Raw genomic sequence first — 24,407 nt, forward strand, 5'->3', positions numbered from 1 at the left:
CTCCTGGACTGGGCAGTAACCCACCATCCCTTGCCTGTAGAGGTTAGAAAGGTGGGATGTTCCCACACACCTAAGTGAGATTTGGAGATACCCTAGTGCGATACTTTGAATGGGAATACACACCTGGTTAGACCATGGGTTTAGGAGGATTTTTATGGTTTTGGAAAGAAGGTACATGTCTAGATCTGAAAAGCTGTGTTTACAGAATTACAGAAATGGAAAGGTTGGGGGGAGAAGAGGTTGGACAGCAATGATGCATAAGCAGTGATGCTATCATCTCCTTTTGTGCCCCTGCTTTCAGAGGTTGCTAGAACCATATGTCTTGTTGTATTACTTATTTAATAAACTTTTACAGCCACTTGAAATACTAAGTTGAGTTTGTCCCCACAGATGCCTACATACTCTCAGTCTTTGCTATATCGAATTTCTTGGTATCTAAAGAAAACCTGGATAAGTTTGTTACTGCCTCCTTCCCTTGATGGCTGTGCCTTTACAGGAGTGTCAGTGATGCATTTTGGAATTCAGCATAGCAATGGCACTGATCTCTGGATAATATGGCTGTGTGAGCTGCAGACACATCTACACTAACTTAAAATAAGTCTAAATTATTTTTAATATGTGATGATTCTAATTCATAGTTAATATATAGGCTGTAGAAGGGAAACAACTATTGGGATTTTGGCTCCTCTGGACCTATGTCAAGAATCCAAATTTTCTTGCTTCATTTTTGCAACCTTTTTAATTAGCTACTGAGTAGACTTTCCAAGGCTGTGTGAACACTTATCTAGCCTCACTTGCCTCCCTTTGATCAACCTATAGGCTTCCCACCTAGTATTATTTTTCAGAAGTTGCCACATGTACACTGAAAAACAGCTTGTTCTGATGAACGGCTTGTTTTCTCCCAGAAGATTTGCCTATAACTCCTCTTTAATATTAATTTGTCATTAGAGTTAATGGGAGTTACATGCATATCAAGAGCGGAAGAGGTTTCTAAATGCATAATCATGACAAAGCAGCACTTCTTAGTTCTTTAGTTAAATTGCCTTTTCTAAGTGTGCAAAACCATTGCATGTGTTATTGATACCTGTAAAATCAATGCTTATTTTGTTTAGCGATTGTCTCTCCTTTCCCAACAATATTCTGACAGACACCAACAGAGACTAATTTAAAGAGTAAATGTAAGAGAGAAAATGTAACTATCCTTTTTATGTTCAGTTTCAGGTATGCCCTAGAAGTTTGTGTGTTTCTACACCTGGACACCGGACTGATCTTTTTCAGAGAGATCCTCAGAATGTTCTAATAACAGACTTCTTTGGCAGTGTACGAAAGGTGGAAATTACAACAGAGACTGTTGCTCTGGATCCTAACTTAGTTGGCTTGGAAATCAGGTATATATATATTTTTTTCAGTTTTGGTTCATATACCTTCATGTAGTATAAATAGAGAACATATACTGTAGCTGTAGCCACCTGTTTTATACTCCATATGAAGTCTGTGAACATGCAGTATATTTTAATGAGTAAGGCTTTGATTCTCCACTCCATCTGACATGGGGGGCTGCAACTCCCTTATTCAGGGCAGCACAGCTCCAGCGCAAGTTAGGGGTGAATAGGAGCACTTCTAACTTGCATCATTGGAGGGTCAGGCAGGGTGAAGCTCTGCTCTGCCATGCCCCCATTCCTGTACCATTCCAACACATCCTCCTCCTTCCTCTTATGCAATGTGAGGTGGGGGTGGGGGAGACGGGCGCTGGGTCCAATAGGCAGCTGAGCCTCATTCTTCCATCTAGCCACTGGTACAGAGAACACCTGCGCAAGAGGAATTCTCCCCATGGCTGTCTGAATGGTTTAGGGCTACATAGCACAAAGTGGCTTTAGACTAGAGAATCCAGCCATAAGGAATTTTATAGCTGATATAATGCTGCTGCATTTTGGCACCCAACAGCACCTGTTCAGCGTGCAAGGCCAGTCTGCACTGTCCATGTTTATTTTTATAAAATTGTGGTGGATTTAGGATTCTCATTAAAGGTACAAAATCCTCTCTATACCAGCCTGCACCAAAAATATCTCAGCCCCTCCTCTGGGGGAATGTGATTGTCCTTTTTATTTTTAGATTAATTTTCCATTGAAAATCCAGAGGATTGCCTTCTGTGTCTTCTAATATGATATTTTATTTGAAAATAAAGCTTTTAAATCTTGAGAAGTAGCCACAGAGAAGTGTTCCTCAGAGAAGCAACTCTGCAATAATATTTTGAGCTCCATGTAGTATGTATACATGAGAGAGTGAGGGGATACAGGGAGTGTCAGCCAATTGACGAAGTGTATTCTCTCTTAAGTACTGTATGATAAAAACAGGACTTCTAGTTTTCAGTTTAAATTGATACTTTGAGATAAATATTTCTAAAATCTAAGGCTCTAAAGAATTCTTATAGTTGTCTCTAAACTCAGTCACTGTACTTTCAGACATCACTTTGGCCTAATTCCTAGCCAGTTTCACGCAGCAAAATGATGTATGGCTGATCATTCTGTCTGAAGAAAGCTGAAAAGTGCCTGGAAAATGGGAATTTGGGGGCTAAATACTTATTTGTTGAAAAATTCTCCCTTTTCTAAACTATGTTGTAAAGATCAAGATATGGCCATCAACAAAAGCTTTTTAACAAACCAGTTTTTACTTTCCTTATTAGAAGCTCTTGTTAAATAGGCCACAAACATTTATTTACTTCATATCACTGCTAGTAAACTCTATACGTCTTCATCTTTCCTCTGAGATGGTCAATGAGGTAGCTTGCTATACACAAAAAAACCCCCAACCCTCTGCCAGGTTTCTTAATAGATGCTTTGATCCTGCATAAACACTTGTGCCCTTGGGTAGCTTTACTTATGGGAATAGTACCATGGGCTTGAGTAAGGCTACTCATGTGAGTAAAGTTAGTTAGGCATAAGTATTTGTTGGAGTGGGCCCACTGATAACCATTTTGATGGCTTCTTGTTTCAATAATAGTTAAGCAAGGCCTTAGGTTCATTGTATTTCTGGTACTCTGTTGCCATCTATTGGGAGCATGTACAAGATGACTGATTTGTATTATTGAGTTTCCGTCATGTTGTATTTGCCTTTCTGTTACAGCCCTTTGTAAAATGACCTGAGAACACTGTGGTGCCATCTGCCAGGAAGAAATATGAATCCGGTTATAGACTGATTTATGTATATAGATAGCTATAGATATGGATATAAATATTTTGTGATTCATCATTTTTCTTAGAACGCTGTACAGAATTGCTCGTGGTGTGAAATATCACCCTGTATTATGGAAAGGGATAATGGATAGCTGTTTTTGAGAGTTTGAGGGAAAGTTAGTGCAACATAGGTGCATTTTTGGGGGAGAGGGGAAATGAAATCTCACTTAATTCAAAACTTAGTGTAATTTGTATTAATATAGTTGCATTTTGTTTTCATGCTGTATTCGGCCTCCACATTTTGCATTGAAATACAGATCAAAGCCTAAACTAACCCTGAAACTGCCTTAGTACCTCTTCTAACTCATATTCTTAAGGTCAAGGTAGTTTTTACCTTTTATGAGTGGAAGCAACATTAGGAAAATAGTAGAAGTTTTGGAGCTTGATAGGATGTAAAACAACTGCTTGGGTTTCCAATTTCTGCATAATGGTAGAGGCAGGTTCTGGGACCTCTTTTCCAGTCAGGTACAGTAAATCTTTAATTTTTAGTCCTGAAGAAGTACTGTTATGAGTATGGAACTATTATGATGCCAGGCACACATGCTTGTACTGGCTTGGTGTGTATGACTAGACCATGGGTGGCCAACCTGAGCCTGAGAAGGAGCCAGAATTTACCAATGTACATTGCCTACCACCCACTGGCAGCTGCGCCTATCAGCGCCTCCCGCTCCCTTCCTGCATCTCCCGATCAGCTGTTTCGTAGTGTGCAGGAGGCTCGGCGGGAGTGAGGGGAGAGGAGCAAAGGTACGCAGGCTCAGGGGAGGGGGCGGGAAGGGGTGGAGTGGGGGCGGGGCGTGTGGCAGAGCTGGGGGTTGAGCAGTGAGCACCCCCCAGCACATTGGAAAGCTGGTGCCTGTAGCTCCAGCCCGGAGTCGGTGTCTCTACAAAGAGCCGCATATTAACTTCTGAAGAGCCGCAGGTGGCTCCGGAGCCACAGGTTGGCCACCCCTGGACTAGACACTTCTTAATATCATTGCTTACACACACAAAGGAAGTACACCTGGATGAAATTCTGTAGACTGTATTACAGAGGAGGTTAGGTTAGATGACTATAGTGTTTCCTTCTGGCCTGAAAAATCTGATTTTTGGTGTTGACTTGTAGGTACGTTAAGGGACAAAGTACTAGTAGTAACAGGTAGGTGAGTTCTAGCGTAAGTGGGAGACACCTCCATATTTGATGCTTCTAGTCTAGTATGTTAGATTTGTAGCATTATTATCTGGTGTATACAGCATATGGATCTACTGTGTGCTGGTCTTTTGTAAAATAATATTAGGTGTTCTACAGTATTCAAATGTTTTTTTTCAAGCAGCAATGTATTTTATAGTGCTTCAGGTCTCAGTTTTCAGTAGCTCTGTTGGTATGGTTTAAAACATAACTTTTTTTTTTAAAAATAGAAAAAGCCTTTTGGAGCAGTGTAGAAAGTTCTGTGGCTTTCTGGAACTACCTTCAAAGACAGCTGTGCAGAATGTTTAATAAATTCCTCAAATGAATTAGCTCTCAGTATGGAAGAGTCTTCAAAGCTATATTTCACTACAGTGAACAGCGAGGAAATGTAACTTTAAGTGCAAAAAAACTTAGGAATAAATTTATCTGCCCATTACCATTTCCCAGTATTGTCCTCTTTAAATGTCTGGCAGATCATCCTCCTTCTCAACACACCCTTGTCACAACCCTCAGTACCTGGCTTGGAGGGGGACTGAGATATGAGGCAAAGGTGAGGAGGTGCTAGACATGTAGAAGGACAATAGTGTGAAATGGTAATTAGTAGAGATCAGAGTTAGTCAAACTGTGGACTGCTGTGCTCCACAGATCACTTAGTGGTTGGCCCTGGGTAGGTTGGCTGGTCTTATACTGGCTCTTCTTCCAGCTTCTATATCACATTAAATTAAGACTGCAATTCAGTAAGTGCCATCCTAATCTTACTTTTGGATGTAAGTGATTGTTGTAGTTGCGACTGAACATTAGTCAGTGGGAACAGAAAAAAAAGGCGGGGAAGGCAGTTCATGTGGTATACAATGGGATGAGTGGCTGTCCACACTTTTTGTATTCGTGAGTGGGCTGTGCTGTGATTGAGTCTGAGAGTTTTTAAAAAAAATTTTTTTTAAAAAGCAATGCTGTACTGAAATACAACTTTGCAGGGCCTGCTGTACAAAAAAAGCTTATTATGTGGGATTTTGTCTGAGGAATTTATTAAACCTTCTGTACAGCTGTTGATGAAGGTGATGTTAGAAAGCAGTAGAACTTTTCTATGACATTAACTTGTAATGAGACACTTTGAACATTTACAGTCCAGATTACCTATTTAATTTTCCCTAGCTGAACATAAACATAGTTTCTAATTTAAATATATGGGTCAATGGTCTTCCCAGTGATAATCCTACAAACTTTCTGCATATTGAAAATGGTACTTAAAATACTAAATCACTTAAGAACTCTTGAATATTTGACCACTGTTAAAATTAATGTGATTGCTGTGCCTGGACAATAAACAAATACCTTCAATAAACTTCATTAAGTAATATAGCATGACAGAGTATCACCCTTTCCCATGATTACACCAATATACAGGAGACAATTCTGAAAAATTGGTGTAATGGAAACTTTTGAAATCTTTTAATGTAAGGATTTTAGGTATTCCAAGGTATCTGGAATTGGAAGAGCTCTTTTGTAGATAATTCCTCTGTCTTGAATTACCTTTCTGAGTTGGGACCCTCACTTTATATTATGAAGATAATTTGCATATTTTTAAAATCTCCTATTTAGTATTTGTGTCCTTATCTCTATTCCCTAGGCTGGCTGCAGTAGATTGGTTGTACTGTTTTATAGGGATTGTATCATGAGCAAACTTTGAGCCTAAAGGGTATTTCTAAATAAGATTTTTATTTTTCCTGGTATGTGGATATGAGATTTTGAGAAGAAAATCATTGGCATATACCCTTTATGTATGTGTTCTGGCTTTCAACCCTCTGTGTTTACTTGCAGTGAAACTGACAGTAAAGTCTAAAAAATAAACATTTTTTTCAAATATGTTGTCAAAGTGATCTTACTAACATAATTTAGGCAGAAAGGAAGCTTATTTAAATGTACATTCCGTTCTTCATGAGGTTATTTTGGCTAATGCTGTGCTTATTCAGGGGTCTTCAAAAAAAATTGTTTTAATGGTAAATTAAGTTGTTGAACTCATTACTTTATATACCAAAACATTAACTCTGAGCCTTTCAAATGTTTAGATGGACTAGCTAAGGGTTCTCTTTTGATATTTTACCCTATTGCTTCTGTCGCGTGTTAATGGCTTTTTAGGAATAGGACTTCTTTTAGCATCTTAAAAATTCTGCAATGAAAAGATTCTTTACGTTTTCCTTTAACTGTATAACAAAGTTATTCAAAAGTTTTTTTAAAGAACTGCAAAGGACAGAAATTATATTAATTTTACTAAGCAAGCATAATATTTTCCTTAACATTTAAAGAGGAAAAAGCTTTGCAAAGAAAATATAAGAAAGTAACTCAGTATTGAGTTAGCACTCCCTGTAGCATTTATACATAGATGTTTATAAATGTGTAATGCATATTTTTATATAAATATAAAATATTTTAATCTGTACACATTTATACATTTGATTACTGGGTATAATACATATTTTTAAATCTCTTTTTTTTAAGGTGGCCTACAAAATGTTTTTTAATGAGGTTTGTGCCTTTTTTTGGATTTGCTTTTCCTTTTTCAAAATCACTCCCTCTTGTTTCATGTGGGGTTTGTCTTGCTAGTTTTCCGGCCACCACAGAGATTTCTGGGTAAGCCGAATCTGAATTTTTAATATGAAATATAAAATAAATAAAAAATAAAAATTGTAGAATGAGGAGAGAAGGGGACACATCTTTAGGTACCCTACGATAACAGTTAAAAAATAATAATGAAGCAAAAAAGGAACTCAAAGCCCCTTCCGTGGTTTCTTCCATTTCTGGGTCACTGTAATGGTGTCGGCACCTGCATTTCACAAGCACCCCTCTCTGGCCAGTACATGGCTGCGATCTCTCTTTCAGAATGGGGCGGCACCCGCCTGTTGCAAGCGTCCCCTTCTAGTCAGCTATGAGTCTCCTTTTCTTTCAGTTCTGAATGGGCCCATCTTTCGCAGGCACTCTCCCTGGCTGAAGATTCTTTCAGCAAGTCTTCAGTGACTGAGCCCTCTGGCCAAGTCACACGCATGCTGTCCCCCCCCTTCTGGGTACATAGCCTCTAGATTTTGTTCACAGCCCTGGTATGGGGCTGTAGCACAAATGCTTCCTCCTGGAGTTACTGTCGTCTTTACCAGCCCAATAGGGGCCCATTTTGGTACCCTCAGTTGCCGTCCTTTTAGCAGCCCTCCCTAGGCTTCAACCAGACCACCAGTGCCCCTCATGGGACCGTCGCCCAATCTGCTAGATTCTGGGCTCAGTCCCCTGGGCTCAGCCTGCCTGCACTGAGCTGTCCATGGTCCTGCCACACTTCCAGCCAGCCAAGCACCCAATTTTGGCAGCCTTTCCTGGGCTCAGTCCTGCCTGCAGTGAGCTGTCTGCGGTCCTGTTGCACTTCTAGCCAGTCAGGTACCCAGAGCTGTCTCTTTGAGTTCCAGGCAGCAACTAACTGCTCTGCCTCTGCTGCTTCCTTTTATATGGCCCTTCTGGCTTCTGATTGGCTGCTCCCCTGTAGCCACGCTAGGCTGCTTGGAATACTTCTGCCTCACCCTGCCCCAGAAAAGAATAGAGGAGGGCCCTGAGGCCTCTAGCATGAGGCCTTCGGACCTAGTCACTTTAACTTTCAGCATTATTATTTAACTCTGTAAACATTTTCTGGCTTACAGAGTTTTATTCTACCAAAGAGAGAGAAAATTGTGGGAAAACTTGTCTCCCCTTCTGTGAACGTGGGGGGAAGGCATTAGAGGACTGATAGCACTCATGTGATTTAGCCTGTCTCCTCACTACAAAGTTGGAAGGTTATGAGCCCCAATGAAAACAGAACCCATGCTCTAACCCACACCCTCAGTTGTGCCAGCTAGGCTGGGTTGAAAGCGCCACTTAACTCAGGTGGGAGGCTTTATATATGTACTGGAGCGGGGTTAGGATGACGCTTGAGCGAGAGCCTGGGCTAACTCTGCAGCAAAGATATATTCATAGGCTATGTCATTTCATTCGAAGTTAGCATGATGTTATCAGAATCCCTGATGCAATGTCTCTCCCCTTCTGGCTCACAGATATCCATAGGTAGTGAAAATCCCACTTATCATATAGAATCACGTTTCTGGCATACCTGCTGAGCACTGGACAAACTAAAAAGTCTACTGGATTATCCATCCCTTACTCAACTTAGCTTCTACCTGTGCAATTAATATTGGACTAAAGTTACCCCAGATAGCATAACGGGGTCAAACTGTGCCAGTGGAAGCACTTGTCGCTCTAGGAGGTTTCATCCTCAGGAGTACAAGCTGTGTTTATGCTGCTGCCTTCACAAGGGGTTCTGCCAGGCAAGGGCAGATTTAATTTGTAGCTGGGGTGCCATAGGAATCAGCACATCCTCACCATCTAGGCCAGAAGCTGCCTGTAGGCCCCTCTTGTGCATTTGCTCAAGCTGTCTGTTTATCCTACTGGTGGTGTCTTTCTCCAAAGCTCGTTCCATTTTCTCAACCTTTAGCATTGTTCAGGAAATGGAGGCCCTTGAGGAAGATGTGAATCCAATTCAGCCTTTAATAGTCGGCAGAAAAAAGGGCTCTTGCTTGCATTTGAACTTGCTAGAGTCTAATGCACATAATTAATTCAAAGAGATAAGGACTGTTTTTTTAAAATGCTGCTTACTCCTGACAGGTAATAAATAATAAAAATGCAGCCTTGTATTACAAGGAAATTCCATTTGGGATCATACAGATGGCAAACCACTCAAGGTTCTTTCTCCCTCTCTGCTTTGACTTTGCCAGAACTCTTCAGTGGAACTTTGTCCTTGTTTTACATGATTGCTTAGCTGTTATCTTATTACACAGTCACACAACAGCTCGTTAACTATAGCTGTGCTACCAGATTACAGCTGGCAATTTCACCTTGAGCATCAGCTATGATGTCTGATGTGTATAACCTTTGAAGTTTCACTTGGTTTGGGTTGAGACTTCTGTGAAGTGAAACCAGCAATTACCCAAAAGAAAAAGCTTTCTTTCTACCCACATCCAAGTAGTGAAATATTTGTGAGTAGAATAAAAGTTTCATTTAAAAAAAAAATACTCGTTTCTTTCTTCAGAGCACTTTCAATCAGAGCTATTGAAACTTCATAGGCTTCACTTTACAAACACCTCAGCACAGACTGAACCTAGAGCTGCCAGTTTCAGCACAGATATAGAAGATCTTGGGATCCTGAGGTCTCAGTTGCTTTTTTTTTTTTAAATCCCTTTTTAAGTGAACTAAAATGATCTGATGGAAACAGTAAGGGGTGGAAGAAATCCCATATTTTAGACAAGTGGGATTTGCAGAGTTTAAGATGTTTATCAAGTTTCGAGCCTTCCGTCTGTCAGACTCAGGTAGGCGCTCTCACTAGCCAGGTAGGTCACTTCTTCCTTTTCAGCTCCTGTCATGAGGAGGAGATCTCTAACCAGGGAGGTGACAGTACAAATTAGGGATGTCCTTTTCACATGCGAGTGATAGTGTAAAGTGAATTCAAGATAAAGTAAAGTCATTTTTAGCTTTGTTATCCTTGATAATTAAGCTTCATTGTTTAATACTTTCCTAAAACAAATAGTGGAAGTTCATATTGATAATTGGGCTAAATCCCTGGAAGTTAAGTTTCAGACACAGCTAATGGAATGGGAAATATCTGTAAAAGATATTCCTTAGCTAGAAATAACGCTTTCTACTTTTCACACAATAGGTGTAGGCTTGGTGTTTTTATTTATATTTTTATGATTTTGATAGATAATGTTTATTTTTAAGCATTTTTTAGCATTTTTATGCGTTTACATATTCATAGTTTCAGGAAATTGTGTGTGTGTTGAACATTGTAATTATTTAATGACAGACAATGAGATTCAAAGAGTTAAAGCTTTATAACTGTTAAAACACAAATTGGCAGCACATCCCATGTCAAAATATACAAAGTAAATATTCTTAAATCAAAATCTAAGTTCTCTGGCAGCATTTTCCTTCCTTTTTACAGTATAAACCAATAACACTAAAATATTGAAAGTTTATTTTTGTAGGGAAAATCTGATTTTGAGTATTCTGTCTCTCCAATAGGATAAATTGAAATGGTTTATGTAACTTTATTAGTTCCAGTAGTAATTGTGTGTTAGAACTGGGTGGTATTTTGAACCAGAAGATGGCAGTACTGTTAAGCATAAAACTGTGTCATCACTCTTTAATTTCGAAAACTGACCTAGAAACATTGCGGGTTATTAGGTAGTGCCCTGAGGTAATATGCAGGATTAACTCAACGCTGCTGAATGTGGAAACAGTTTTTGTATTATCAATCTGTGATTTCTTTAGGTTAGGAGAAGGAAAGGAGGATGTGGGTTTTTATTAGGGCAGTCGATTAATTGCACTTCACTTACACAATTAACTCAAAAAATTAAACTGCGATTAAAACAATTAATCGCGGTTAATCGCACTGTTAAACAATAGAATACCAATTGCAATTTATTAAAATTTTTGGATGTTTTTCTACATTTTCAAATATACTGATTTCTATTACAACACAGAATACGAAGTGTACATTGCTCACTTTATATTATTATTTTTGATTACAAATATTTGCACTGTAAAAATGATAAAATAAATAGTATTTTTCAATTCATCTCGTACAAGTACAGTTGTGCAATCTCTTTATTGTGAAAGTGTAACTTACAAATGTAGATTTTTTTTTTTGTTTTTTACATAACTGCACTCAAAACAAAACAATGTTGGGTCTAAAGTTTTACAAGTCTACTCGGCCCTACTTCTTTTTCAGCCAATCGCTAAGACAAACAAGTTATGGGAGATTCAGGTGACATTGTAAGTAAGAAGCAGTCAGCAGTAAGTGAGAACAGGCATTCCCATGGCACTTTTGTAGCCAGCGTTACAAGGTATTTACGTGCCAGATATGCTAAACATTCATATGCCCCTTCAGACTTTGGCCACCATTCCAGAGGACATACCTCCATGCTGATAATGCTCTTTTTAAAATAATGTGTTAATTACATTTGTGACTGAACTCCTTGAGGGAAAATTGTATGTCTCCTGTTCTGTTTCACCCATGTTCTGCCATATATTTCATGTTATAGCAGTCTCAGATGATGACCCAGCACATGTTCGTTTTAAGAACACTTTAACAGCAGATTTGACAAAACTCAAAGAAAGTACCAATGTGAGATTTCTAAGGATAGATACAGCACTCCACCCAAAGCTTAAGAATCTGAAGTGCCTTCCAAAATCTGAGAGGGACGAGGTGTGGAGAATGCGTTCAGATAACTTAAAAGAGCAACACTCCGACGCGGAAACTACAGAACCCGAACCACCAAAAAAGAAAATCAAACTTCTGCTGGTGGCATCTGACTCAGATAATGAAAATGAACATGTGTCAGTCCACTCTGCTTTGGATTGTTATCGAGCAGAACCCGTCATCGGTATGGATGCATGTATTCTTGAATGGTGGTTGAAGCATGAAGAGACATATGAATCTACAGCACATCTGGCACGTAAATATCTTGAGACACGGGCTACAACAGTGCCATGTGAACACCTGTTCTTTCAGGTGACATTGTAAACAAGAAGCGGACCACATTATCTCCTGCAAATTGTAACCAAACTTGTTTGTTTGAGCGATTGGCTGTAGTAGGACTGAGTGGACTTGTAGGCTCTAAAGTTTTACGTTGTTTTATTTCTGAATGCAGTTTTTTTCGTACATAATTCTACATTTGTAAGTTCAACTTTCATGATAAAGAGATTGCACTACAGTACTTATACTAGATGAATTGAAATATACCGTATATACTCGTTCATTAGCTGTTTGTTTATAAGCCGACCCCCCAAGATGGATAGGTAAAAATAGTAAAAACTGTATAACCCTTTCATAAGCCGACCCTATATTTCAGGGGTTGGCAAACTATGGCTCCCGGCCCATCAGGGTAAGTCATTGGCAGGCTGGGACATTTTGTTTACCTGGAGCATCTGCAGGCATGGAGCCCTCAGCTCTCTGTGGCCGAGGTTCGCCACTCCCAGCTAACCGCAGCCACAGGGAGCTGAGGGGCTCTGTGCCTGTAGACGCTCCAAATAGACAAAACAACAATGTATTAGATATTCAATTCAATGATTTCATGGAGTTTTAAATCATCAAATTTTGTTGTAGACCCATTTATAAGCTGACCCCAGCTCTTTGATGTGTCAATTTTTTACCAAAAATATTCGGCTTATGAATGAGTACATATGCTACTATTTCTTTTGTTTCTTACAACGCAAATACTTGTAATCAAAAATAAATGTAAAGTGAGCACTGTACACTTTGTATTCTGTGTTGTAATTGAAATCAATATATTTTAAAATGTAGAAAACATCAAAAAATATTTAAATGGTATTCTATTACTGTTTAACAGTGCGATTAATTGCACAATTAATTTTTTAAATTGCTTGACAGCCCTAGTTTTTATATAAAATATCTTTAAGTAAAATTTATCATTAAAAATAATGTATATGTGAAGTTATTGACAAGAACTGTGACCATATAGATCATTGTTGTAACCAAGATCCTACACTTGCACCAAATCTTGTACAAAGAAGGTCACGTAAGGTGTCTATAGAAAGGTTGTAATTTGCTGGTTATGATTATGCTGTCTGTATGTGTGTATCATTTTTGTATTTGAATTTATTAATATTGGCTATGTACTTGTATCTCAGTGTGTTTGATTCTAAGTAGCCTCAGTGAAGCATTTGGTCAGCTTCTTGAGAAAGGACTATTCTCAGTAAGTGCCCAATCAAGAAACACTTAACTTACAATGGACTTTGAGAGATGCCAATCCACATCTGAGCTTTCCTGGGAGTGTTCAAACTAACATGTAAACTATGGCATTGGCCTGCAAAAAGCTGAATCGTTCATGGATATGTGACTTGCCCAGGTGGCTACAAACTCCATCTTGTTGCTGTTACTTTGCGCAGAAGAACAAAGGGGTTTCTGCCCACAAGAGACAGAATATAAAAGGCCCTGGAAGCCTCTCCATTTTGTCTTCAGCTGGCTCAAGAGATGGTCTCTCCACCTGAAAGAGATGCCTGAAAGAAACTGGAACAAAGATCTGTAACTATGGGGGTGTGATTGCTGGACCCAGGCCATAAGCCGCAACGTTGTTCTGAAAAGGATTGGGCCCAGACTAGGAAGGAGTCTAGTCTGTGAAAGAAGCTTATTGGGACATCTCTGAGGGTGAGTTTCATCTGTATACAGTTTCCTACTGTGTTAGGCTTAGATTTGCATGTTTTGTTTTATTTTGCTTGGTAACTTACTTTGTTATGCCTGTTATTACTTGGAACCACTTAAATCCTACTTTTTATATTTAATAAAATCACTTTTGCTTCTTTATTAACCCAGAGTAAGTAAGTAATATCTGGGAGAGCAAACAGCTGTGCATATCTCTCTATCAGTATTATAGGGGGAGGACAATTTGAGTTTACCCTGTATGAGCTTTATACAGAGTAAAACAGATTTATTTGGGGTTTGGATCCCATTAGGAGCTGGGTGCTAGAGACAGGAGCACTTGCTAAGCCGTTTTCAGTTAAGTCTGCAGCTTTTGGGGGTGTGGGTCAAACCCTCAGTCTGTGTTGCAGCAGATTAGCATATCTGGCTCAACAAGACAGGGTTGTGGAGGCCCAAACTGGCAGAGAAAACGGGCTCAGAGGTAGTCTCAGCACATCAGGTGACAGTCCCAAGGAGGTCTCTGTGACTGAACCAATCACAGGATACATATAAGTTAGCAGATTCCTGTTCTGAAATGGGATCAGTACTTCATCTGTGGGGTTGTGAATCTATCTGTAGGAGTGCTGTAAATTGCCAAGCAATTCTGTTTATCTGAAACCTTTTAGGATAAGTTCCACATACTGTTTATGAAAAAAACCTGGTAATTACATATCTACCGCATTTGTGTTTAACATCAAGTTGTTGCAACACAAAAATGTAATTGTTGTTTTACTAAATGTTTTGTTGATCATGAAAAGTTGTTAAAAGCTTAATACATGAAGTGCTACTGGTACTATTGCTAATTTCCTGTAGTTGTAAATATATTTGTATTTTCTATTTGCCTGTGTGGCATTAATTAACCCTGTAAAATTGATTTATATATATAATATGGCTATATTTATTAATGGAAAATAAAGAGAAATTTACACAGAGTGGACTTCTATCAACAGAACAAATCTAGTGGCAGAATTAATACAGTACAGTAGAATTTACGTAGTGAAAAGTCAAGGGAAAATAAATAAAAATGACAGGATCATTGAGCGTTCTAACAGTCATAAAAGGAGATGGCTTAGATTTAAAATACATTACGATAGAAAATGATGCTGTATTGGATAATGGATTAAAAATTTCATTAGAATAATGTGTTTTAAAAAAAGGAAAAGGGCAATATTAGAGTTGTCTAACTGCAAATAATAAGTCATGTAAAAATGTTTAAGCCTTTCTCTAAAGGTTTCTTTACTTAACAGCTCACACCTTCACTCCTTTCTTATGTCAGTATATCCTTCCCCCCCCAGCCTTCCCCAGAAGAGGAATTCCTCCTAATGCTCTACCTTCCGAAACTGTAATGAATTCCCCATACCTCCTTGCTTCCATTACACCCCTGTACTCCTCCTCATGCTTAATATCATGTTCTCCCATTGGTGTTAATCAGTAGTTCACTTCATAGTTTCATAGATTTTTAAGGCCGGAAGGGACTGTTAGATCATCTAGCTTGACCTCCATTAAATTTCACCCAGATACCCCCATCATAGGGCTTAATACTTTATTTAGATGAAAGCATTTCAGTCCTCAGAAGATTTAACTGTTTGTCATAGGCAGAGAAACAGGAGAGACTGAGGTACCACCAATGCTAAGGTCCCTGCAGTGTCAGGGAATTGATTAGTTGAGATATCAGTAGATGATCCTAGCAGATAATTCATGCCCCACATCTGCCTTTCCGCAACATCAAATCCAATTTCTTTTCTCATGCTTATCCCCTAACCTTCCCAAATGTTCTTTTATTGTAAAGGAGTGTGTCTAGGCATAGGTGCTGGAATGCCCTCGCTTGAAGTGGATTCCATTATATTCAAGGTTTGCAGTTTGATTCAGTGTCTCTCAGTACACCCACTATACAAATTGTTCCAGCACCACACTGTCTAGGGGGCTAATGGGTTTTGTAGGGAGTGAACGTCCTGATTTCCCTGTATAGATAGCTACTCTTTTTACACTGTACTATTCGGTGGCTCAGCCTTCCCTGTGTTTTCAGAAGAAGCAGCACTTCTGGCTAGGAGGGGAGGGAGTCTGTCCCTTAGCAAACCCAAGGGCTATTCTCCCCTTCTCTTATCACTACCTGAGACAGGCTGTGGGTTGGGTCTGGTGAAGAAGGTAAATCTGCTAGGGAAGTGAGCTGGTTTAGGGCCAAAGGCTCCCTGCTCACTCCATGTGGAGTTGCTGAAGGAAGTGTAATTCCAGATCTCCAGGTGGGGGATCAGTAGGTGGGGGAAGTGCTGCAGAGGGGACTCTGAGCGGTGGGCTAGGCTGAAAATTATATATTTCCTACAACTGCACAGGACTCAATGCCCTGCACACAGACTCCAGTTATTTCAATGGGGATTACAAAACAGCTGCTGGATCAGTCCCTCAAAACAATAATCATGTCAAAAGTCCAAAAATGTGTGTGTGCCACATCATGTAAGTATATTGAGTGCAGTGACTTTTGTATCAACAGTAACTCTTGGTGTGTTGCGTGGGGAAACATGCACCTGCAGCCTCCTCCACTAAGAGCCCTCTCTGCACTGTGGCATGTAATGAAGCATATCATTATAGTTTCAGAATGTCACACTCTGCTCTTTCTAGGTTAACTCCATTTTATTTCTCTGAGTGAGATTTCTCAGAGATCAGGCAAATAAGTTCCAATTCCTGCTGGTGTGCTGGGTTCCCATGTGTTGTGGGGTTGTTCATCAAAGAGGAATGTTGCTAGAGATGGGGAATTCCTATTAGACTATCCAGTGCATCTCCCAGACTAGGCAGGCCGTAGCTCCCCTTTTGCTTCCCCTAAAAGAGGGCATGTCTTATTAAGCGATTTGATGCAGCAAAAAAGGCCACTGGCATTTATAAGCCAAATTGCAGTTTGTGGTTACTAAACTAATGCTATCAAATTTTCAGTTTTAAACCCACTTTTTACATTACAAGGTTTCCATAGAAAATATATTTATTTACAAGATTGTAGCTGTTGATTCAGATTCCTTTTTCAGCTAGATTTTTTCAGAAATTTTGTTAGGGCTTGTTTGGCTTTGAGGATTCCTACTGCTACATGTATTTTATTTTTGGTAAAAGAAATACCACCGATAACTTGTATGTTTTCAGTATACATTACTTTGCTGTAAATATGAATGTAGCTTTTTAGTAAGTTTTGACATCAGAGAGAACTGTTAGTGTGTGATAGCAATGCATATTGGGAGTAATGCAAAAAACTCAACTAAAAATCTGACCCAAAGCCCACTGAAGTTAATTTTTATAGGCTTTGCATCAGATCCTAAATCAGCATGTATTCTCTGTTAGCACTTTTATCTGCTCACTGACATGTACATCATAATGGCAATAGATCTCGTTAACACAAATGGATAATGTCGAAAATAGTTAATTGTCAGATTTGGAAAGGGCTTCTAAGTACATTTTACAGCAGATTTTGACAGCACTTAACATGTGAGACTATCTAGGAATTTGCTTGATGGGCAGACAAATGACTACTTGCTCAATCTTTGTTCATCTTTGTCCCTCACCCACCCACTCTTACGTAAGAACTCTCCTCTCCCTTCCTTTGTTACATTTCTCTCTCTCCTCTTCTAGCTCACCATTCCTCCTTTACCTTTTCTGTGTGATCTTGCACTCAAGTGGTCTGTTCTAAAATTCTGATCTCTGATGTACTCTGTACAGACACCTTGGATAGCATGATTTTAGTACATTTTTCTTTCCTGCCAGCATGCTAAACATTAAATTCATTTTTCTTTTCAGGGTGCACTTCTGCAGTTATGCTCAGTTTGCTGCCACTCAAGTAAAATGTATTAAATCCTGATCTATGTACTACTGGTGTTTAACACTTTGAGACCAGAATGTTGATGCCATATGGTTTTATGGGTTTCTTTAGCCCTCTGGGACAGCATGACGTACTATCACTATAAGGATTATTAGTAGTGATGCTCGTTAAATGTTTTCAATTGGAAGCATTAAATGGCTGCTAATGGTTAGAATTCCTCTTTGGTGTTTGTGGCTTAGAGGATGAGGGCAATAATAAGATGATGGGAATTTTAAGGGGGTAGAGCTGAGAAGAAAAGAGCCAGCAGGTTGGAATACTAATTACTAAGCTATTAGATCTCTGGCTTTTTGGTAAGCAATTTATTTTTCCATCCCTTTATGCCCTTGAAAATGGACCTGAAAACACTATAAATTCTAGAGGGCTCCAGCAACCTTAATATTTTTGTGTTTGGCATTAAACCATATACAAGCGGTCTCAGTCCTTGCCCGCCTCAATATCATCATAAAGTTTACACTAGTTTTTTCAGTGCCTGAGAGATTATCTTCCAGATGGTCAGAAATCTCTGCCACTGAAAATTCATATCTTGTCCAAACTTGGAGCAGCGTGCGGGGAGGAAGGGGCATTTTGCCTCTCCTGTTTGCATAGCGAAGTGACAGCTAAAAGTCTATAGGATAGTCTCTCTCTCTCTCCCCCCCCAGCTTTAATTCTTCCTTTGTGTTTCATACACTAAGAGACCAGACTTGTCGTGATGACCAAGACTGTTACTTAAATTGCAGTGATTGCACTTCATGCCTGTGGGAATCTTTGTATTGATTTAGTGAGAGTCTGTTCAGGTCTTATGCTGGAGGAGAATCTAGATGGTGGAAACGGTATATTTTTCGCAAAAAGAAAAGGAGTACTTGTGGCACCTTAGAGACTAACCAATTTATTTGAGCATAAGCTTTCGTGAGCTACAGCTCACTTCATCGGATGCATCGGAGCTGTAGCTCACGAAAGCTTTTACTCAGATAAATTGGTTAGTCTCTAAGGTGCCACAAGTACTCCTTTTCTTTTTGTGAATACAGACTAACACGGCTGTTACTCTGAAACCAGTACATTTTTCCTGTACTGTGCATTCCTGAAGTCTTCCTTATTCTCAGATGAGAGAGAGAGTGATGCTTCATGGTGAGGGGAGGAAAAATGAAAGAAAAGGAGAAAAGACAAGCTGAGCACTAAATGAAAAAGGTAAAATTATCAGTGGCAGAGTGGAGGGAAACACCGTTTGGGTTCAGCTGGACATCTTGAGAGAGTGCTTGAAATGAGGGAGCACTGGGGCAACCATGATCAACCAGGAAAGGAAAGCAAAGCAAGCCAGTGGTGACTGCTAAGAGGGCTTCTAATTTGGTAAATGAAATAGTTTTCCAGTTTTTGTCATTCTTGTTTTGCGGAACACTGTGAATGTGTTGCAGTAAATGAGACCATTTTCTGTGCCTGGTCAAATATATCAAAGCTGTGGAAATTGCAGTTAATGTTGAAATTGATGTAAGGGAATCCAACGTGCGAATATATCTACAAGTGTGCACAGGATAGCAGGGGAGCTTTCAGGCAATATGCCAGTGTTAGGTTAAATTTGTTAGTAGGGCGAAATATGTGGAAAAAGCGATCTTTCAGAAATAATGGGCTGATATTTATAAAGACTTGGTATGGTTGAGTTCCAGAAGGCTTTTGACAATGTATATGAAGACAGTCTTTGGAAAACTGTGGCATAGTATGGAATACTAGCAAAAATAATTAGAATAGTCAAGGATCTGTATGATGACGCTGAATGTACATTCAGAAATCATATCAGTCAGTTGCAGTGATAACTGGAGTAAAGCAGGGATGTGTCCACAATTGTTTGCACTAGTCATTATTTCACGGGGGAAGTAACTGCAGAAGGGCAACCAAGGAATTTTATGGACAAATGATAGAGCACAAATTGTATGGCCTTCTTGCTGATGACATTGTCCTGCTTAGTTCAGAACACTGCTTAATGGAAGAAGAGACCCAGTTATTGGCAGAAACAGAAAAATAAGTTGGTTTGCTTGTCAATAAAGGGAAGACAAAATATACAGTGATCTGTGTCCCAAAAGTAACTATTTTAGTGGATGAAGAAACACTAGAAGAATTCAGTCATTTTACCTATCCAGAGAGTGAGATGTGCAATGATAATGAAACCATGGCAGATTTTAAGCAACTGATATCAAAATCAGCAATCAACTTTCATAAACTTGAAAAGATTTGGAAAAGTAGCATGATTGACACTGACAAAAAATATGAATTTTAGACACCGGCATCATGTCTGTCCTCCTTTGTAGAGAAGAGTGATAGAAATCTCCAACAGAAATTGATAAGATCACCCCATTCCAAATTAAATGCCTGAGAAAGATCCTCAGAATCCATTGGAAAGATTTTCTTGGATCTTCAGAAATTCTAAATAGAGCAGATCAACAATGTAAAGCATCAAATATAGTAAGAAGATGATGATGCACATATTTGGTACACTGCTTTAAGATGCCACCAACATGGCTTTCATGGCAAGTGTTAATATGGACACCACCTAGAAAGGGGAGAAGAGGGTGACCTGGAGAAACATTATGCAGAACAATAGAGAAAGAAGCCAGATCCATCAGCATGATACTCAGAAACCTGAACAGACTACTACAAGACTGAAATAAAAACTGGTGGATGTCCTATGCACCTGACCATGGAGGGAGATGAAGAAAAGAAATACAGTGTAGTGAAATGTGATGTGTTAAGCATGATTGCACCAAAGACGGGTACTGGTAAGTACCTGAACAAAAATGAAGGCCAACCAGGGAGCGCAAGGAAGAGTTTGTAATCCCTACAGCAGGACCAAAATGAGAGGATAGAAGAAATGTCCTTGCATATCCTTTCATCAGATAGTTGGATGGGGGTCCACTTTGGGTACAGAACCTGCAGTGTCATTTGTATCATAACAAACTTAGTTGTCATCTACAATCCGCCAAGGCTATGATATGGACATTCCTAGGGCGATCAGTGACCGCAATGAGGACTATGGATGTGCAGTTTGAACTTCATAGATCAGCAGCTAGATTGCCAGCATTCATGCTAAATGTTGGCTATCCATCTCTCTTCTGGGGCAAGCAGAGCTTGAAAAGATATGGCTAAATTGGCCACAAATTTACATAATGGGGAGAGCAAACTGATTTAAATGCAAAAACCTTTAAAGCTAACCATTAAACCAGCCCAGCAGAGAGCGATAGTACCACACCAACAGCCCAAAGCTCAAATCCTTTTTGGAACTGTGACAAAGTTCCTGCTCTACCTTGGTGGGTCTTGCACTTATTGGAGGATTTGCTCACCTTGGAGCTTCATGGCAGCCCTCAGCTTGGCCGTTTTTCTGAACCCACAGTCCAGGTCGACTCCTCCTGTGTCTGACCAGGAATTGGGAGGATTTGGGGGGAAGCCGGGCCCACCCTCTACTCTGAGTTCCAGCCCAGGGCCCTGTGGAATGCAGCTGTCTAGAGTGCCTCCTGGAACAGCTGTGTGACAGCTACAACTCCCTGGGCTACTTCCCCATGGCCTCCTCCCAACACCTTCTTTATCCTCACCATATGATCTTCCTCCTGGTGTCTGATAATGCTTGTACACCTCAGTCCTCCAACAGTCCACGTTCTCACTCTCAGCTCCTAGTGCCTCTTGCTCCCAGCTCCTCACACGCACACCACAAACTGAAGTGAGCTCCTTTTTAAAACCCAGGTGCCCTGATTAGCCTGCCTTAATTGATTCTAGCAGCTTCTTGATTGGCTGCAGGTGTTCTAATCAGCCTGTCTTAATTGTCTCCAGAAGGTTCCTGATTGTTCTGGATCCTTCCCTGTTACCTTACCCAGGGAAAAGGGACCTACTGAGCCTGGAGCTAATATATCTGCCTTCTTTTACTCTCCTGTAGTCATCTGGCCCGACCCTGTCACAGAACACAAAGACAGGAGTTCTTCCACATGTTGTATATAATGAATGAGCAATGCCTGTTGTGTGTAGACACATTCATATTTTAAAATTCACCATTGGAATTTGTGGTGGTTTTCAGTGGTAATAAGTTTAGTGGTCTGAGCAGAAAAATACCCACATCCACTGATAGAAGACCTCTGCAAATCTAGAAAAACTGAGCCTTTCCAAACTTGCTTATGTATACAAGAGGGGGAAGAATCACTGGAATTGTTTCACAATAGTGATGTGTAAGGGATTGTATTGCCACCATTTATTTTGGGGATTATGTTGGCCCCAGTCTTGACAGGTATTGGAGTGGATTGACAGGAGTACAGCACTGCTTGGATGACATTCTAGTAGCTGGTAAGAATGAAATTGAGCAACCCAGAGAATCTAGATACAGCCTTGGAGTATGATGGTCTGTCTGTAAGGTCAAATGCAAAGTTTTCCAGCATATTTGGACTATGTGATTAATTCCAGTGGACTTCACAGGGCACCAATAGAAATCAAGATCACAGTGGTCACCCTAGTTCCTGAAAATGTGAGTTACCTTTGTTTATGGGTTCATCACTCTTCGACTGACTTTTCCAATGTTTAACAGAACATCCTTGTTAGAGGAGGAATATATTATGTGTTCATATTCTGTGTTGCTTTGGAATAAATACCTAAATAGTATGGGATGCCAGCAGTCATTTTAGGTTTTTGTCTCCTTGTAGGAAAACAAAACAAACAAGCAGCTTGTTTTTGAACCCTAGCCACTGTCCCTTATTTGAGCCTGTTCGAAGATTAAAGGGACAGACAACTAGTAATCTAATCAGTTTAAAAAAAAATGACTTTCAGACATTTACACCTGCTCCTGACTCCCAGTGCCATGTTTTTGGTTTTTACAATTCTATTTTTATAAAATGTTTTCTCTCCCTATTGTTCTGTGCAAGGATGGGAGGAGGCAGTGCAACTGATTACGCACAGTGTTGTCAAATACACAAACTGAAAAAATAGACGAATACCTTTTTCTGTAATCTTTCAGTTACAATATTATTCATAATAGCAGCAGGTGGTAAATTTTCTGACAGGGATGTGATTTTTCAAATTGAGAGTCCCGTTAACTTTTCTGATTACTCCTGCCTCCATGGTGGCTTGTTTGTTTACCCATAGCAAACTCAGGATGCATCATAACTTCAAGGGACTGTAGTACATTGAAAGGTATTTTGATTGCCAAAATTGGTTAACTTGGGCTCTGATCCCAGTACAAGCACTTAAATTCAAGCTTAACTTTAAGCATCCAAGTAGTCATAGTTAAGTATGAATTTGAGTGGTTGTGCTGGATCGGGGCCATGAAGTCACACATGCTGTAAAGTAGAAAAGCCAAATTAGCTAGCAAGATGAGCCATTCTAATAAAATGCATAATTTCTGTGGGCCAGCTGGTACAGAGTTGTTCATTAGGCAGTGTAACTTAGCAAAACCTGCTGTCCTCACAGGGAAGGGATTCACTGCTGGAGGAGAGCAGATGGTCTTTCCACTCCCATCCTTGGAGGTTACACTTGGGATAGAGCAGCCTTAATTTGTGACTGGGACTCAGTAGCTTTGCCGGCAGATGCTGCTGAGGGCAGGCACTGAATGCTCCCTGGTGGCTAGCACTTCTGCTTTTCAGGTTGTGCTGGGCCCAGAAGGACCCTCAGAAGGATCAAAGGGTTATAGCTGCTTTGTGCCAACCCATTTTATTTTCCCCATGATTGACTTTCTGCTGCTGAGGACCTAGTGCCCTGGCTTATACTGGCAAACCTAGCTAGTAATTTATATCTGAGAGTTTCTTCATCAATAGCAGAATGTTATGAAAGAAATGAAAGCAGTCATTTGCTATGTGTTAGGAAAGAGAACAGCTAAATGTAAACTGCATGAAAGGGGGGAAAGTAGGAGTTTCAGTAATTCCACAGTATATTTCTACCCCATCAGCCAATTTCATCCAAGTTAATAAAGATAACTGTATATTAACAACCTGAGTGGAAGATAGAAAAGATCGAGATAGGGTTGCCAGGTATTATTAGTTGATTTCCTTGTCCTGTATTGCTCACAAATGGGTTGTGGTGCCATAGGCATATTTCAACTCTTTTTTTTACGTTTCAGCGATTTTCCATTTGAAGTTGTTGGAGGAATGTGTTATCTTCACATACCTAGCAATTTATGGAGAGTTTTAGTTTGTGGGAATTCAGTAATAACCCACTATAGTTACTATAGGAGGCTCTCTCAGTTTAACTGTAACATAATATTTAAGCTTCATAGCTCCCAACTGAGTTTTGCTGTTGGTTACTTAAGAAACTAAACCATGACTACCCCACTAGAATAGAATAGGAATGAAGACCACTTGCTGTAGGTCAAAATTTTATCTGGGGAATTGGAGCAGAACAGCCACTAACTGAAACTGCTTTGAATCTCAGCCATAGAGGACATAACCTGTGTTTCTTCCTTAGCTATCAGATAGTGCTCTGGTTCCTTTTTCCTTTGTGTTTATTTCCCTCTGTTAGAGCTTTCACTAATAGATAATTTATTATCAAATATTCTGAACTGCCGTCTTTCTTATTAAATGCATAAAAGCTTTATAAATGTCCCCATAAAAATATATGCTGTACCTGTATGATGGATAAAACTGCTATATATTGTTGTGTTCTAGAAATGAAAATGCATGTGTGTGTGCAACAAAAAACACCCCCACCTCTGTGAGAGGCTAGACAGAACAGTTTCAGTTAAACAGTGCTTTTGCATAATTGCTTATGAATCCATTATTATGAATACATTAACAAATATTGGCATTGTCCAGCTCTACTGTATGCAAGTCTGAAAAGTAGTTTAGGAAGGAGATGTGTGGGGACATTACCTTGACTGTATGAAGTAAGATTTTTCAGATCACTGATTGAAATGTGGTTCAACTCAAGAATGGCCCCAAGTGTGTTCTCATAATACTT

General features: G+C 39.7%; 1 protein-coding gene across 2 annotated transcripts in view; it reads left to right on the forward strand.

Moving 5' to 3' along the window:
- PIGK (phosphatidylinositol glycan anchor biosynthesis class K) overlaps positions 1-24,407 on the forward strand; it is a 120,212-nt gene that overhangs the window by 29,076 nt on the left and 66,729 nt on the right. For both annotated transcript variants that reach the window (XM_077824985.1, XM_077824984.1), the window contains exon 9: positions 1,216-1,388. In XM_077824985.1, the coding sequence (XP_077681111.1) occupies positions 1,216-1,388 (173 nt within the window). The remainder of the gene's footprint in view (positions 1-1,215; positions 1,389-24,407) is intronic.

This window comes from Eretmochelys imbricata, chromosome 8, assembly GCF_965152235.1.
Source record: "Eretmochelys imbricata isolate rEreImb1 chromosome 8, rEreImb1.hap1, whole genome shotgun sequence".
In the NCBI taxonomy this organism is placed as follows: domain Eukaryota; kingdom Metazoa; phylum Chordata; order Testudines; family Cheloniidae; genus Eretmochelys; species Eretmochelys imbricata.